General features: G+C 45.8%; 1 protein-coding gene across 1 annotated transcript in view; it reads right to left on the bottom strand.

Annotated features, from left to right (window-relative positions):
- The window catches only part of LOC142563133 (putative cytochrome P450 301a1, mitochondrial), a 71,879-nt gene that overhangs the window by 41,291 nt on the left and 11,990 nt on the right, over window positions 1-18,598 (bottom strand). The window contains exons 2-3 of the mRNA XM_075673675.1: window positions 17,861-18,101; window positions 1,782-1,972 (exon numbers count right to left, since the gene is read on the bottom strand). Of these exons, the coding sequence (XP_075529790.1) occupies window positions 1,782-1,972; window positions 17,861-18,101 (432 nt within the window). The remainder of the gene's footprint in view (window positions 1-1,781; window positions 1,973-17,860; window positions 18,102-18,598) is intronic.

Consider the following 18,598-nt stretch of genomic DNA (forward strand, 5'->3'; position numbering starts at 1 on the left):
GTCTTCTCCAGTCATCCTAGTTAAAAAAAGGTCCGCTCGGTACGCTTTTCCGTCGAATATAGAGCACTAAACAAAGTGACGTTGAAGGATGTCTATCCTATGCCTCGTATTCGATACCTCACATGGTACCGAATACGTTTGAGGTTCTATTGAGGCGGGGGGAGCTGCTCTTGTTGCCTGGCACGCTCGAAGCCTCGTCGGCGAACTATGTAAGGCGTCTTGAATCTATGCGCGCATTGTTTACCGGCGGTAAGGTTCGGATCGCGGCAGATCTTGCATTTTGGGGTGCATTGGTGCTGCTCATTGGCGTTTGGCAGGCCGTATCCCCGACAGACGACGTCGCTCGGTGTTGGACAGACATCGGCGCGATGCCCGAGTCTTCCGCAGGCGTGGCATACGTCCACATGCTTACGATATACCGAACATTTTATCAGGAGCCTTCCGTACCGGACAAAATTCGGTCCCCGGTGCCCGTCAAAGGCGATGATGAGGGTCGCGGTCTGAGCGATTCTCTTGGATGCTAGTGCAAGAGGGTTGTTCTTGTTAATAATCTTGCCATCTACGTTTGCTGGGTCGTATTGTAACGGTATGCCACGTATGACCCCCTTGCACGTGGAGTGCGGGGCTGTCTCCTACGCGCAGAGTTGGTGGATCTTGCCTGAGATTCGGATTTGTTTGATGTGGGCATATTGGTCAGCATTCACCCGCTGGGAGTGTTGGCAACCATGATGCGAGCTTGTGATGGCTGATTCCAGAGGCTGCAAGTCTTGCGTCAGCCACCATAGCCGCTCCAATTTTGGAAATATTCAGCCCATCTCCTGCTCTAATAACAATAATCTTGTCTTCTTTGGGAAGAATCGGCATTCGCCTTGCCCTAATAATCTTGGACTTCAGCGCTGCGCCGCTAGACTTATCGTTACGGGGAGCCGAAGGCGTTAGCTTCCCGCAATTTGGAGCCAGCTCTTGTAGCGCCCGCAGTTTGCCATCCCTGCTTTTGAGTAACTTCCTGCACGAGAATACGGGAACCGAAATACGGGAACCGAAGAGCGCGTTTTTACTCTCCGCCTTCTTCTTTTTCCCCGTGATTACTTGAGTTTCACTGTAGCTGGCTGGTACTAACAGTCATTGACCCTCAACACAACTTTCAAGCTTACAAACCATGCTCCAAAGTACGCTTGTCTCGCGAACAGAATCTCCTCCGTGAAAGGCGCGGGACAAGAATCTTTATCTCACTTTTCAGAGGCCATGTGCAGCAGCGGGAGCTTCAGGACCGCAGTTGTTATGACACTACTGACGTTTAGTATACTAGTGAAACTGCTTCTTTGCGAAAAAAAGGCACTTGACTCCCGTCGTACGGGACTTCCGCCAACACGTCCGTACTCGCGGACACCTCTTTTACACTTTCCTTCCTCCGTGGCACTGCCGATCAAGTTCTTTCTAGAAAACCTCAAAAACAACTCGAAGGTTACAAGATACCACATGATATTTGGGCTGATTCGTCGAGAGACAACGAGAGTGTTGAAATCAGATGTGCCATCTGATATCAATAGCGCGTGACAACCGAAAGGCGGTTACATGATCGCGTTGCGGAGGCGAGCTATTACAAGAGATGGTACACACATATTGTAATATCGCCAGCACATAAACGCAAAATGTGATGAAGAATAGTGTTGCGGAAGGGACTGAACGCATTCATAAAGAAACACACCTAGCATTATAAGGATTGGTTATGCATATTTCCATGAAACATAATAAAAGTTGTCTTGAGGTGCTGCACTTACATTCTAAAGCCCATCTTCTCATCAGCACATGGCAGTCTTTCACTTCTTCTTTTTCATCTCGCGCCGAGGCAATCAGAGAAATCGTGTCGTCGACAACGTCAGCAATGCCTTCGGCGTATCCTTGCACGACACTCGGTGCAGAAACGCTGGTATGTGTCTGAGATCGAATTCGCCGCCACTCGTCACCTTGGCTGCGGAAAATTGTGATGCAAGTGTTGCAATGAAAAGTTCAGTTTTACAAAAGCACGCGAAGCAAACGTTTTTTTTTAGATTATGGGGTTTTACGTGCCAAAACTACGATCTGAGTATGACGCACACCGTAATGGGGGACTCTCACTACGGACCAACTAGGTTTCCGGACCACCTGGCTTTCCAGCATTCGGACAACTTGGGTTTCCTTAACGTGACCTCTATCTAAGTAAACTGGTGTTTTCGCAGTTCTCCACCATCAAAATGACAATGAATCGCGCCGTGGCCGGGATTCGATCCAGAGACCTCGTGCTCAGCAGCCCAACACCATAGCCACTAAGCAACCACGGCAGTTGCACGTGAACCAAACTGAATGAATGAAGACTGAATGAAGACCGACGGTGGTGACATTCTTTCGTGTAGATTCTTAGAGCTTTTATTTTGCCGATACAAACAAATAAAGCTATTTATTTATTTATTTATTTATTTATTTATTTATTTATCTATAGATAATACCTCCATGTCCTAATAAATACCGCAGTACATGAAGGATGCGCATAACAAAACATGGCGGCTCAGGTTAGTTGGCGCAATTTGAACGAAGATCTTCAATAGCAGTTTGGAAAGCAGCAAGGGGATTGCGACGCCTACGCCTGCCACCTGGGCTACTCGCGAAGGCCTTACAGTCTCATGTATTATCTCAAAGCACTAGTTGCTACAAAGAATGGACAGGAAAAAAGAGCGCCGGCACTTCAAGTGCGACAGGGTGTTTGAGCGCACTTCTTGGAAAAAGAAATGGAGGCTTTTCGTGCTGAGGTTGCTGTGATGCGTGACAGCCTTAACATGTTTAATGAACTTTTCGAGACGATTAAGAAGCAGAATATCGATCTTGCTGTAAAAAACAGGGCTCTCAAAGATGAAAATGGCCACTTGGCACGCAGGGTTTCTGAGCTGGAACAATACTCCCGACTAAATAACGTAGAAATAAGAGGTGTTCCTGCAACCAAAGGTGAAAGCTGTCTTGCGGTTGTTCAGTCTATGGGTGATGCTATAGGATGTCGATACTGCACTTCGTATACCAGCTGAAAGAAAAACAAATAATATTGCATGCTTTTTCTCCCGAGAAAAAGAAACTGAGTTCGTGAAAAAGGCACGCAAGGCTCGCTTGACCACTGCTACCCTTGGGTTTCCACAAAAGGATCAGAAGCCCTTGTATGTAAACGAACATCTTACGCAAGAAAGAAAGCGGCTGTTCGCACAAGCACTTGAACTGAAAAAAGCAAGAGGCTGCAAACACCTCTGGACAGACCACTGCGTTATCAAGTCGCGAAAAACAGATGACAGCCGTGTCTACCGGATCTCTAGTGTGGGTGATCTTACTGTTTTCACCTAGCTTACTAGTGTTTGCGGCTGCGTATCTTAAACCTGCGGAAGAATGTTTTCTTGTCAGGATCTTAAAAAATATTTCAGTGATGAAACTCCCAAGTTATCGCTGATACATTTTAATATTCGTAGTCTACGAAAATAACTATGACAGCCTCATAGCATTCCTTTCTGTAATTAATCACAAGTTCCCCTTTATCTCTCTATCTGAGACATGGTTGTCACTGGACGATAGAAATCTATATGCGCCACCAGAGTACAATGCAGTGTACTGCTATCGTGCTACGCCACGTTGCGGCGTATCTGCCATATTTATTAAATCATCAATGCCATACAAACGCCGCAATGATCTTGCCTTTTCTAATTTGCGGTGCGAATCTATATGGTTAGAATTTGACCAGAGTGTTTTTTTCAGTTGATGGCCGAAACAAAGTGTCAGCGTGCATTTATCGTTCACCATCATCATCATACTCCGAGTTTTGTCTACAGCTTGAAAAGTTGTTGCACACTGTTGTGAACGAAAACAAAAATGTCATTATCTTCGGAGACATCAAAATAAACATTATCCACCGTAATATTCCACCACGTTCTGATTATCTTGCGCGTTTTCATAGCTATGGCCTTGCTTCTTTAATTACTTCTCCAACTAGATGTGACATGACAGGATCTAATACGTAAACTGATCACATATTAACCAACTTTACTACAGATCATACGGTAGGAGTCATTGAGCACAGCATAACCGACCACTACCCTATATTTTTGTCTTTAGGTACAGGAAATTCTAAATCGACGGAAAAAAAAGAGAAAGTACATTTTGATTCCCAAAAATTTATCTCTATGATACAGTCATATGACTGGACCGCAGTACTCTGTGAATCTTCCACTGAAGAGGCTTATCAGTTGTTCTTGGCTTATGTTACACGCTGTATTCATGAATGCACTGCTACATCTATCACAACTCGTTTCTTCAGTTCCCCTCGAAAACCTTGGGTCACGAAAGCGCTACTTCGATGTATATCGACGAAAAAGACGCTCCACAAAAGGGTTATTTGTGAGCTATTTAACTGTGAACTTAAATTTCGTCTCAAAAAATATTCTAACACACTTGCAGCCGCACTTAAATCTGCTAAACGAGATTATTTTCACAACAAAATATCGAATAATGGCAGTAATACGAGGCGCAACTGGCTGGTCATCAACGAATTTTTAAATAAATAATGCCATGAGCATTTAACAAAAATAAAAACTGAGACACAAACATACTGCCACCCAGCAGACATCGCGAACGTCTTCAGTGAGTATTCTAGTAGTACTTGCAATTCTCAAACAGATCCCCCATTACCGACATTGCCTCGTCATCTTCATTCTTTCTACTTGCGACCTCCGAATGCAAAGGAAGTTCTCCATGTTATATCCTCGCTTAGGTCTACTGAACCTGGCCTAGACTCTGTTCACCCATCTCGTATCAAGCTAGTTTCGAATGAACTGTCTCCTATCATAGCAGATATTGTAACAAGACGTTTAAAGCAGGCATATTTCCCAGTTCTCTGAAAGTTGGTAAAATAACACCTGTTTATAAAAAAGGCAATCGGGAACTTATGAAAAACTACAATCCTATTTGTATTCTTTGATTTTTCAGTAAAATCGTTGAACGACTAGTTCATACACGTTTATCATCCTACCTAGCAAAGTTTAATCTACTATCACTCAAACAGTATAGATTTCGGCAGGGTTCCTCAACAGAGCTTGCGCTTCTAACCTTCACCGATAAAGCCAAGAAAGCAATCGACCAAGGCTTGCTGTTTGGAAGTGTATTTATAGATTCAACAAAAGCTTTTGACACCATTAATCACAAATTCTAACACAAAAACTTGAATCTTACGGCATAACTGGCCCACCACTTCACCTTATTTCTAGCTACCTAACCAATCGTACTCAAGTTCTTCAGATTGACGGCAAACTCTCATCTGCTAAGAACATTTACCAAGGCGTTCCTCAGGGCTCGATCCTTGGCCTGTTTCTGCTATTGATTACCGACCTACCTAATATTCTGACCACTACGGACTGTATATTATATGAAGAAGACTCGGCTATATTTACTGGCACTAACAATTTCGACGAGCTACAGCGAAATGTTAACGTTGATCTGCATCGCATAACTTCCTGGTGCCGATGTTGTGCATCAATCCGCTAAAAACTGTTTTTATGGTTTTTCATTCCCTCCCGACACTAATTTGGAACTCTATATCGGTGTGTCTTGAAAACAACTTAATACCAATATCTGATAGCACTAACTTTCTTGGCGTAGTTTTAGACAGGCATCTGAAATTAAATCTTCATGCGCAGTCACTTGTCCGTAAGATATCGTTTGGAATACGCGCCATAATCAAAACCCGCTCATATTTTCAGCCACACATTATCCATTCCCTTTATCACGCACACATTCGCAGCAATTTACCTTACTGCATCTCAGCCTGGGGAAACACAAACCTCGCTCACCTCAACCAACTTCAACGCGTGCAGAATCAGACGATTCGCCTCATGACTTTCAGCAATTTCCTATCGAATGCAACGCCACTTTATTGCAAACTAAACATTCCTCCTCTTCATCAGCTCTTACAGTTAAAGTTAACAATCGTGATCTATAAGTTATTTCGTAATATTGCACACATAGATGGCTTTGTTATTGAAACTTTTATAAATACTAACACTACTAGGTTATCTCAACTCGATAATCATCTTTCACCTGAAGTGCGCACAAACTGTGGTAAGTTCACTACCACATTTGCGGGAATAAAACTATGGAATTTAATTCCACATACTATTAAATGATCCCCCACAGAGCATATATTCAAGAATCAAGTTAAGATATACTTTATGCAGCAACTCTCTTCATCCCAACTACTGACTTTTGTGATTGTAATCATAATTGACTTAGCTATTATACTACATGTTATATTACTCCTGCTTTTATTAAATTGTAAATTTGAGTTGCTTGTTCACTACAGAAGCTTTCTTCGCAATTTTTTGTCCTACTAAACAGTTTTAAATTTTCTTGTTTTTTTCCGCCGTTTCTTATTTTATCAAATTGTCTGTAAAGCCACCGTAACCAATGCTTGATCTGTATCTCATTTTTTTTATTTTGTTCCTCTATGGGAGTCCCCCTGACAGTTTTTAACTTTGGGACTCTCTGTGTAGTGCTAATTTTGCATACAATTCTTTGTAAAACTGACATCGTTGATGAATAAACTTTAGCTTGAACTTGTCCCTACGAAATAATAGCGGAAATAGTCGTTATTCAGTATAGGCGAAGTATACGCAGCGTAGTGAAACTTCTTGGACTTCAACGGGATGCATTCGTACACCCGAGTAGTGATAAATAAAGTCATTCTCGAATTCTATTCTTGTCTCTGGCTGAACGCAAAATGCAGCGCACGCGCTTTCACTTCTGCAAGAAAATTGTTCCTAGGCGACATGACGCACGCACGAATTGTCTCAAAGCACTAATGGTGTTGGAGCGCTAGCTTATGTTGGTGCGTGCTCACGGCTGTGGACATCGGTATCGTCTGTTGGTAGGTGTCGGTTAAATTCCACATTCTCGCACGTATTTCTTTACTTGAGAGACCAAAGAAACAAAACGAACCGAAACTTGCCTTTTTGCCAACCTTCTCAGTGCTGAACAATTATCCTTCGCAAATATAAATAAACCTAACTTCACTGTCCCACATCCGTTCCTCACTTACTACCAACAGCAATTTCAGTCCCTAACGCCTCGAAACGTTCCAAGCTCCTTCATGATTTTGAGTGGAAACCCATCGGGACACTTCCATAATCGAGAGAAGTAAAGGGCTACTTTAAGTACTCCTGAATAATTTGAAAGAACGCCAAGAGACACCACGACAAACGAAACTATAGATCTTTCCGCTGGATAATAGCTAAGTACCAGCCGCATTATTCCATGCATCAGTCAATTTGATTTGAGGGCCCTAGAGCACAGCACGGGCCTGATTTTTCGGCTCAGGCCTACCCTGGGCCGGCTTTATGAAGCCAGAGCCTGGCCCCGACCTGTGGTGCCAAGCCAGGACCCACCCTGGGCGCTTGTTACTCAGCCCGGGTCCGGCGCTGGTTCGGGTGTTCATTATTAAGCTTAGCCAGGGCCCGCGTGAACATGATCAGGCGCGACCTGGAAGTAAACAAAATACATTTATTTACTTACAGATTGTATTCACTTACAGATTGCAGCCTGGCCTTCTACAGGTCTAATCAGCTGCAGTGTATCAGCCATAAAAGAGCGGAATGTTTTTCGCATGGGAATATTCGTGACCTGCCCCATTACCTGTGCTGGTGTGAATCCATTCAAAATTATCGTACGGCTTGGTACTATAAGGTCGTCTAGCATGCGAATATATATATATATATATATATATATATATATATATATATATATATATATATATACACAGAGAGTGGCAGGCGAATTCACCAGTATACAGCGCAAAATAAACGCACGTGAAGAAATATCCTTTGCGGCAATGCTAAAACAATATTATAGCATCGTGAGTGTTAATAGAGCAAAAGCAGTAACAGCGAAACGGTTTGAAGGGCGTTTTTTTGTGTTACTCTTCTTTCCTTACGCGGGAACAATGCTTCCTTTTTGTGAAATACTTTTTGTGAAATTTTTTTGTGAAATACTGTTTGCCGGTCTGTTGCGGAACCCGCCGACAAGCGTCGACGAATTTATTAAAGAATCGACGGCAATAATGCGCGCATTACACGTATGCAGGCGCCAGTATAATCACCTGAACAGCACTGGACCGGCAATCTCCGCAGAAGTGACGGTCACAGAGGAGAGTTTCTTGCGCCGGCTGATACGCGAAATTGTTCAGAAAGAAATTGAGAACTTCAATCCCACACTAAATGTTTGCACAACTGCTTGGGTGGCTGAAGTTGTGGCCAGAAATAAGGCAATCGTTTGCAGCTCCCGAGCCAAATCCCCAGACGTGGCATCGCAGCTACGCAGATGTTGTCCGTCGACCGCCACCTCCGATGCCGACTCCGCAGTATCACCAGCAGTCAGCACCGGCATCTCCGTTGTACCATAGGGAACAACCGACGCGACCACCGCTTCGCAGAACCGACATTTCGCGCACATCTGACTACAGGCACTTTTGCTTCCACTGTGGGGAAGCGGGCCACGTCTGCTGTCATGCCCTTATCGCGTCGAAGGGTACCAAGCGTTCCCATCCACTGCTTCTCGTCGTGGTTTTGACGGCAGCCGAGCGAACATCGACGCGAATTCGACGAGCTGCCAAGCCGACTCTCCCGGTTACCGGTCACGCTCCCCTTCTCCGGGACGTCATTTTCCAGTTGCAAGACACAGTTCTACCGACGTGGCCCGAGGGAGTCTCCCAGCCAACGCCGGGGAAACTGAAGGCCGCGACCTCAGAGGGGCAGGTTTTTACACGTTGACATGCCGAAAATCGCCCATTGCCGTCGAACGAGAAGCCTATACAGCCGGATGATTTGACGACAGACGACATTGTTAGCGCCGGTGTTAGTGCATCAATTGATGCCCATAACATGACGGCGCTACTAGACACTGGCGCGGACTTTTCTATCGTAACGGAAGAACTGGCGGACAGACTTCGCAAAGTGAAAATGTAATGGTCAGGGCCACACATCAGAGGCGCTAGAGGCCAGCTACTGACACCGACTGGCAAGTGTACAGCAAGGGTCAACATAGGGGATTTGTCATTCGTCGCAAATTTTGTCATTCTCCCCAATAGCTGCAAAGATGTAATCTTAGGCACGGTCTTCTTACGCGAGTACGGTGCCGTCATCAACATACCAGAAGGTATACTAACCTTTTCTTGGGACAAAAGTGCAGAACCACAACGCAAGTCTTTGCGCATCATAGATGACGTGACCGCACCATCGTTATGTTGCCGTCTTGTTTCCGTCAGGTGCGACACAGAGTACGATGGGGAAGGTATCGCCGAGGAGATAATTACGCTTTTGCTCACTCAAGGTATTGCTACGCTCAGAAATCTTGTGAAAGTAATGCATGGGGAACAGAACTACTGCTGACAAACTGCACAGCGTGGCAAGCAACGACAACACATTGCAAAAGGCGCATCAGTTGCTTTCCTCGACGAGATTGCGGAATTCGGTGAATGCTTTGCATTATAACAAGGAGAGGAAGACGCTTCGGCACCGTCATCTGTCCTTGACCTGAGCACGAGCTTATCACCGGCGCAAAGGCAGCGCCTGGTGGATCGGCTTCACCAGTTTCGTGATTGCTTCTCGTCGACATACAGAGTTGGTCAGACGCCATTGACGAAGCACAGGATTATCACGGAGGAAACAGCGAGACCAATCCGACAAAAGCCGTACCGTGTAGAACGAAAAAAACGCGAAGCGATCCGAGAGCAAGTGAAGAAAATGCTCGATGACGACGTTATCCACGCATCCTGCGCATCGTCGGTAGTGATGATCAAAAAGAAAGACGACAGTGTACGTTTTTGTGTCGACTACCGTAAGCTGAACCGGGTGACAAAGAAAGACGTATTCCCTTTACCGCGTATCGACGACTCCCTCGACAGGCTGAGGAATGCCCGCTACTTCTCGTTGATGGACCTCAAAAGTGCCTATTGGCAAATCGAGGCTGATGAGAGAGACAGAGAAAAGACTGCTTTCTTAACGCCTGATGGACTTTACGAATTCCCGGTCCTGCCTTTCGGTTTATGCTCAGCTCTAGCAACTTTTCAGTGACTCATGGATATGGCTCTGTCACTCCTGAAGTGGTAGACATGCCTATTATACCTCGACGACGTCATATTGTTTTTTCAGGAAACGTTCGAGGAACACCTGAGATGGCTGCTCGCTCTTCTACAAACGATCCGGTCCACCGGCTTAACACTGAAAGCAGAAAAGTGTCACTTTGGTTTTGAGGAACTCCAGTTCTTGGGTCATGTTGCGAGACATCAAGGCGTCCGCCCTGACCCCGACAATATTACGGCCGTCGCAAAGTTTCCAACGCCAACTGATGAGAAGGCAGTGAGGCGTTTCCTAGGTCTCTGCTCGTGTTACCGAAGATGTATGGCCAATATTTCACATATAGATTCAACTTTAACGCGCCTTACAAAGGAAGACTTTGCCTTTGTATGGGGCGAAGAAGAACAAGCAGCGTGTAATGATCTCCGACAGCGCCTGCAAACACCTCCTGTACTGGCTCACTTTGACGAGGGCGCTCTAACCACGATTCATATGGACGCTATAGCAGCGCAGGTCTAGGCGCTGTGTCTCGTGTAGTGGCAAGACTCAGCCGAGAGAGTCATTGCATACGCAAGCAGGACGGTCTCACGTGCTGAGTCTAATTACTCGATTACAGAAAAGAGTGCCTTGCGGTGGCATGGGCCGTTATGAAGTTTCGCCGCTATCTCTATGGCTGTTCCTGCAGTTTTGTCAGCGATCATCACTTACTTTGCTGGCTGACGAAATTGAAGGATCCGTCCGGTCGACTAGCGCGTTGGAGCCTAAGGTTTTTAAGAATTCGACATGACAGTGGTGTACAAGTCCGGACGAAAGCACTCCGACGCCGACTGCCTTTCAAGGTCACCGATTGAGCAGGACGTTACAGAAGGTGACGAAGACATGGCTTTTATAGCTGTTCTAGACACGGCCATGATTGCTCGTCAGCAGCGGGAAGATAACTGATTCCGCGTATTGAATTTTTAGAAGGCCGAATTACAAGCGCGCAAAAAACATTTGCAAGGAGCTTGCCATCATTCTGCTTCCGTAATAATGTTCTTTACAAGAAGAACTTCTCTGCAAGCGGAAACAGCCGCCGACTTGCCGCCCCAGCGTGCATCCGTAATGAGGTCTTGCAAGCGTGCCCCGATGAACTGACATCTGGCCACCTCTGCTATACACGAACACTGGCCCGAATCAAAGAGAAATATTACTGGCCAAGGCTTGCCACCTTTGTGAAACATTACGTGCGCAGATGCCTCGATTGTTAGCGACGGAAACCACCACATACGAAACCAGCTGCGCTACTACAACCAGTACAAGTGCCCATGACACCATTTGCCGAAATCGGGATGGACCTTCTCGGACCATTCCCGACTTCAATACTGGCAATAAGTGGGTAATAGTTGCCACCGATTACCTGACACGCTATGCGGAAACCAAGGCCCTTCCGAATGTCACCGCAGTCCAAGCAGCGTGATTCTTTATTGAAAACGTGGTTCTGAGGCACGGTGCACCAGCAGTGATAACGGACAGAGGGACTGCCTCTACGGCTACTCTTCTAAAGAGAGTGCTTAGCCTCAGCGGCACGGCTCACCGAAAAATCACAGAATATTACCCGCAAACGAACGGCCTAACGGAACGAACAAGACTATTGCCGACATGCTATGTACGTATGCGTGGAGCAGAAAAATTGGGATGACATCCTACCGTAGATCACATTCGCCTACAACACTGATCAACAGGAAACAATGCGAAAGACACCATTTAGCCTTCTTCGTGGCCGTGAAGTGACGGCGATGCTCAACGCGATGTTGCCACATGACTGGTGATATAGGCACGGACGCTGAACCTTTCGCTCAACGTGCTGAAGAAGGGAGGCAAGTCCCGCATCTGAATCACCCGACAAGAAGACTATGATGCTCGACGCTACAATCTACGGACTGCTGCATCAGATATCAGCCAGGCGACAAAGTGTAGGTCTGGAGTCCCATCTGTCGGCAAGGGCTTTCAGAAAAGCTACTCAGGCGGTACTTTGGTCCGTACAAGGCTTTACGACACCTCACTGACCTGAACTATGACGTTATCCCTGACAGTCCTGCTTCCTCCAGTGCGAGGCAGCGCCCACCAGAAATTACGCACATTGTGCGCATGAAGCCCTATTGTTCAGAATGAAGTGCGCACACCTCGTATGACACATCTTCCTGCCGCTAGGTGAGCATTGGGACGATGCTCTCTATGGAGGGAGGCAACTGCCCCATCCAGTACGCGGCACGTAGAGGAAGACGATGCTCCCGCACATTGCAGAAGAAGAAGAGGTCCCTACGATATCGTTTTCACCACCAGTGGGCACAACATCATTGCCTGTAGCTCTTTGCTCTCTAGGTCATAGATAAAGGCGATGTGTGATCCTTGTCAAGGGGAAAACGTTGAGAGGATTAGATGAGAGGTTTTGCTGAAAATAGCAGCTCCATGCAGAGCTGCTGCGAAGCCTTGAAAGTGTGGCAATGGCTAGCGGTCGGGCTGGTAACATCAAACACTGGTAGGTCTCATTTAAGTACCAGTCACCTGGAGTCTTCTTTTGTCCCATGTGCAATGGACATGCTCATCGGCTGGAAAATTAATGCACTATTTCTAGTTGCAGCATGTGCTCATACTCATGGCGAGTACTCTTGAGCAGGTATGCAGATAGGTAACGTTAGTGAGAATTTGCAGAAGGTCCAGTGATGAAAGGTGTATGCGCAGACAAATACATAAATATCTAAATGCATTTAAGGCTTCATACCCCATGCGTCTAACTAGACAGTTTTAGCTTAGCGTACGTTACAGGCTATAGTATAGCCTACGCTAAGCGGCGCACGCTTTTTACAGTTTTATTTTGCCTGCGAGATCTTCGAATCTCAGAGGCCATATGCCGTCGTTGCAACTATCTCCCGATTGTAGCGGTAGGTGGCATTTACATCTCGAATTTTTCTTGCATTAAGCGTCCACTCGTTCGAAAGGAGAAGCGATCTCGAAAAACACACCAAGGTTATCAATAATACTATGTTGTCGAAGCGGCCTGAGATTAAGCGAAAGTCGTTTACACAGTCATTTGCTACGAATGAAGTGCACTATACAAAAGCAACGCCAAATTTTATTCGAAGCGGGCAGCCGGGACCACCGCCATGTTTCACGCTAACACAGCAAACCCCGCAAAGACGCTAACGCTAAATCAGACAAATAGCATGCGTACGCTATGCGCTATGGGTCGTTTATCATTCTGCGCATGCCCAGTGACGACCCGCTATTTTATAGCGCACGCAATGGTCTAGCGTACCCTAAACTAAATCTGTCTACTCGCACATCCATTCTGGGGAATTAGCCAAGAATGAGTGCTTATCCAGTTTAACATACCCTGTGCTCAAGTTGCCATACAACATACTGCGCCATACAACATACTGCGCCATACATCAATCAGCTGTAGGTTGTCCATTTGTGTACATACCCAGCGACCCAAGGTATCACTATATATGGCAAGAAAACGACGACACATGCCATGCCCTAAGCAGGCGGCAAGAAAGTGACTTTTAAAGAACTGGAAACAATGAATGAGGATGAGGTGCAGGGAGCTGAGGGTGCAAGATACTAAAAGTAAAAAAAAATATTCAAACGAATGAAAAAGAACAAAGTTGGGATAACTTTTGCATACCTTGAGAACCCACATTGCACTTATCTTTGTACAAACTGTGGGTTCCCTTGCATGGCAAACATTTAAGGTAACAGTGATCTCTAGCTATCCTGTAAACGAACTCCGTACTATGCCTGCAGATTTCTTATTAGTACCATGCTACTGTGGCCTCTACTGCCCCTGAACATGTTTCCCTCCCCCCATGGCAGACATTCTCTTAAACTAAGAGTGCCGAATGTCTGATCTTTCTATTGCGTGACCTAACTCCACTTCTTTTACTCTCAACCAGTATAATGGCTACACTCATTTGTTGTGTCATAAGTACTGTACAGCCATTGTCTCGTTATATTAAACATGTCATAGTCTAATCCACCACGCATTCCATGGTCCTGTTTTCAAGTTTCTATGTTTTCGACCAAATTTTAGCTCTGCAGCTTAGTACTGATGGAATGCACTGATTGTGTAGTTTTTTTCTTCTAAGGTAACAATATACTGAACTAGCCACTCCAATTCATTCTTTTTTGGTATTATCCACATGAACCAGGTCCACTGTGACTACTCGGCCCAGGCACACACAGTTCTCCTACAGGTTCAAGAGGCTGTTTACCAACCAAGGTGTCATTACAAAGAAAAGGCCGGTAAAGGATTATGGTACCAAACAGGCAAATATGCCTATTTGAAGAAGTACATGGCTGCATAAGAGGCGCAAGCAGGTGGGATTCAAAACTTAAGAACATTTGACCTGTCGGCAATGTGTTCAGCAACATCTACAGACGCTTTGATGTGCTGGTCTGGGTCCCACCCACGTCCACAGTTGATGTCACCTGAGGACATTGCTTGGTAAGGAGACACCACTGTTGTAACCCGTAATAGCATTGGGCTTCCCATCTGGCCTTGTCCATAGCCAACAAATAATCAGCAAGAGTTTGTAAGACATGTCAGCGAGAATGGCATGTTAAACAGCGCAGACTACCCCAGGTGATTATGGTCCATTCACTCTGACAGTACTCATACGGCAACTATATTCAATACCGCATGCTCTGTTACTGCTGTCAGTTTTGAATATTGGTATAATAGTGCTGCTGCTGTAAGCACTTAAAACATTATTGTAAGTATTGTTACGCTTGTTTTACAGCGAAGCTTTATATGACTAACCTTCCATACTTTTTCGACGTCCGCCAACAGAAACAAATCATCATGTGGGCCGATCCTGGTGATAGTGCAGAAAGGGTCCAAGTTCAATGGCAGATATCCCTGTGGGCTTCGGAAGCTCTAACACGCCCTTCAACCCCTTCAACTATTCTTGTACACGTGGGCCCTAAAAGGTTCCAAGCACACTGGTAAGAACAGATGTTTTTGAAGATATGTCTCTTCATCACTTTATCAACTTTCATCATCAGCAATGGCGCGAGCATCGTCGTCTTCCACTGCTGGCTCCCTTGCCGCTCATTATTCCAGCGTAGAATTCATATCTCTTCTGTCGTCGTAATTGGGAGGCCGCGTCTATGCGGGTATAAGCTATTGATTAAGGGGTGCGAGCCATTCAACGTCTTGCGTGACGGACACATTTAATAACAGAGGTGATACGCCAATGTGTCTATGTACCTGAATCGCCATGATCACCACAGATTAGGACAATAAATATGTCCGTACCTTTGTGCAATACTCTGGGTCACCTCTGTGTCTTGCCCTAAAACAGATTCACTGGTCTTCCACCTTCACAGAGTGGAATGACTCATGAATTTTTTTCCTCTGTATTCATTGTACTCTCTACCTGTCTCTCACGGCTGCTCGATGAAAGCATACATGAGCATACCTCCTGTGTTGCGCAGTGTTTGGGCAAGGGTGTGAAGCAGAAGGTGACAGTTGCTGCCACCTGTTCAGTGGAGATGCCACTGTTCCAGGACAAACCTTTGGGAAGGCGCTGAGCAGCATTGTGGAATGGCTTCTTTGAGTGTGTTCAGCTAAGTTTGTGTCGTGCCTGCTCGTGCTTTTTATCATCATTCTTATTTTGGTGCAGTAAAACAAATTGTTCAGGCCTTCATAGGAATGTGTTATATGATGGTGTTATGCCATACAGCTGCTGTGTGGCACAAGTGCAACAAAAGGGTAATTTGTCTAGTACCACCGCTTTCCATTCGACTTAATCAGAACAGCAGAGTGCAGCATAATTGAAAAATAATTTCTCAGCATGGTGCATGTGGAAAAAGGTGCAGATAAAACTGTTTGAAAAGTATATGACGTGTTAACCTCATTTTACCGATGGAGATTACAAAATAAGACAGTGAAGCTGATCATGGTACTTTCAGCTGCTCTTATGTCTTAAAACTTACCACAGTGCTCGTGAAAATAAATAACAAACAAAAGTATGCCGTCATTTTTTTATGTTGTAACGAAAACAAAAGCAGCTAAACACAGAGGATTAGAGGAACCTCTGAAAGTAAGGGCTCTGCATTTCTGTGATGGCGGCGAGCCGAAGGACATTGTTGTGTGCTCTGAACGCATTTCATATAACACTGAACCTAGTGGAAAAGTTAAATAAGATGAAAGTAGGGCACTGGTCGTGCACAACGCTGGGACAGGTGCAAAGAATGAAGTGAAATCCATTTTTGTTTCCCACTTCAGCTTTTCCAAGTACACTAGTCCCCGAGACTACTCTACCCTTTTGATATGCCTTGATTTATATCCGTTGTGCAGAAAATTCTTGCAGTGACAAATTTTATCATGCAGTGAGGTGTGACTATCAGTGTCGTACTTTATTATCCCAGGATTTGGGAGGAGCCCAATAAAAAAAGCTGCACTGTGTAACTTAGTCGACAGTGTCTGAGGCTTTTGGGTGCATAGCTCATAAGTGTAGTGAAAGTGCAGACCACGACCGTCAACTACGGGTTTCTCTCCCCCCTCCCCCTTTCTGCCAGTAACATTGTCGTCCGTAGACGGCCGGCACGGGAGGTGCCGTAAACACATGAAAATGATCGTTAGTAAATGCCGCTCACGCATTCGCAGCGTATACACCAGCACCATCGCATGCGGTTTCTCGCAATTTTCCACGGCTGTAAGTTTAAGCACTACCGACTCTCGAAGCATACATTCATCAAACCGTCAAATGTGGCGGAGATCTTCCGTGCAGCCTGCTATGGGGAGGCGCCTATTATACTTTGAGTAAAAGCACAGACGTCATCTGGCAAAGGCCGGAGCAACCACAGACATGCCTACAATCGTCAGCGTACGAAACACGATAGAAACGCGAGTGCTGTTTCTCCGCAGCGCATCTTATCACGCTTCAAAACGTACTACATAGAGTAACTGAAAGCACAAGAGTTGCTCATGAATATGTCCAGATTCATGAGCAAGTTACCTTAATGCCTCTTACCCTAATGCGGCTACCATATTTCAGTGATTTCCGCTACAAGATTTACGTACAATCGTCAAATGAAAGACGATATGGCGAGCGCTGTTTATCTGCGCCACAAATTGACGCGGAGAAACGTACGACGGCTAGTAACTGAAAGCACACAAGTTGCACATGAATCTGAACCCCTCTTACCTTAATCGCGCAGCTATGTATGAGCGATTCTCGGTACACCGAGGTTGAGCACAGAATCTGTTTAAAGGATCAAGGCCGCGTCGTCGCATTTCATTCCTTGACGACGGTAAACACAAGGACGAACTCGCGTACGCAGCACAAGCTAATCACTACGCCACGAACATGCTGGACGCCGCTTGCGAGCCGGACGTGTGCATACATCATGTGGTTACATTCGACCGCATACAGCGCCGTCTTCCTTCTCGTAATTTCATTGGCTGGATCGCATTTTGATCAGTTGCTCGGTCGAGCGATGAATCCCTGACCTAAAGCTGTTCCTTTCGTGCGACGCTTCGCTGCCGTCTCCGCTCTACCGCTGGGCCCGCTCGTCCGTAAACCCGCTCAGTTATAATTCTCTACTGTGTTAAACTTCACTTGACAGAGAAGTAAATAATTTTACAAAGGGCCAGTTGCACAAAACAAAACGCAAGTGTACATGAAGTTCGCGTTTCTAGGACTAAGTACAGTGAAAACCACACATGCATAAATAAGACTTACGCGTGCAGTAGGCCGTCATTTGCAAAAAACTGCGGCTTTTGGCTTTGGTGAAATAGCTTAAGAGCCAGTGATCCAACATGGCGTGGGGTCCTTCCTTCCTCTTGGTACAGCATCCTAATGTCATTTGCCCTGAACAGTCGCACAATTGCCCTCCGTCCCGGCAGCTGTTGCACCACAATGGGGCCATACCGTTGGTACATATCTCTTGCAGCTCCACTGCCATCACGAATATCATACCGACCTGCAAAGACGATGAAAATGTCGACGGATGAATGACGACTGCAACCGTGAAAACTCAAGAGCTCCCAATGAGAGAGTTAAACAGTGAAGAGTGTCATACAAGAGATGGTAGCCTGTATATCTAGAGAAGTTCCTACGGTAGACACTCATGCGCTACATGATGGAGGAGAGGTAGGAAGAAAAACTTTATCAAGGCGAAAGCCCCAGATGGTTTAGGTGCAGAAATTCTAATGCCTGGTGCCATGGCACCGAACTTCATTGGGAGTCGAACCCTCGACCTTTGGTGTTCATTAATAAGATAAGGCTGCATGACTGGTCTGCTGTGCCGCCATCATCACCATCAGGGCCTTGCTCATGCGCCGTGTCCCTCGCAGCCAGACTGGGCCAGGACGCTAGGAGCGGCGACAAGGAAGCGGTTCAGTTGGCCTGGGGCTTCGGGCAAGAAAGGTTGTCACCTGAATACCTGTAGCACCCTGTGTAGTCTCTGAGAGTCTCAGC

The sequence above is a fragment of the Dermacentor variabilis genome, chromosome 11 (assembly GCF_050947875.1).
Source record: "Dermacentor variabilis isolate Ectoservices chromosome 11, ASM5094787v1, whole genome shotgun sequence".
NCBI classification, from domain to species: Eukaryota; Metazoa; Arthropoda; class Arachnida; order Ixodida; family Ixodidae; genus Dermacentor; species Dermacentor variabilis.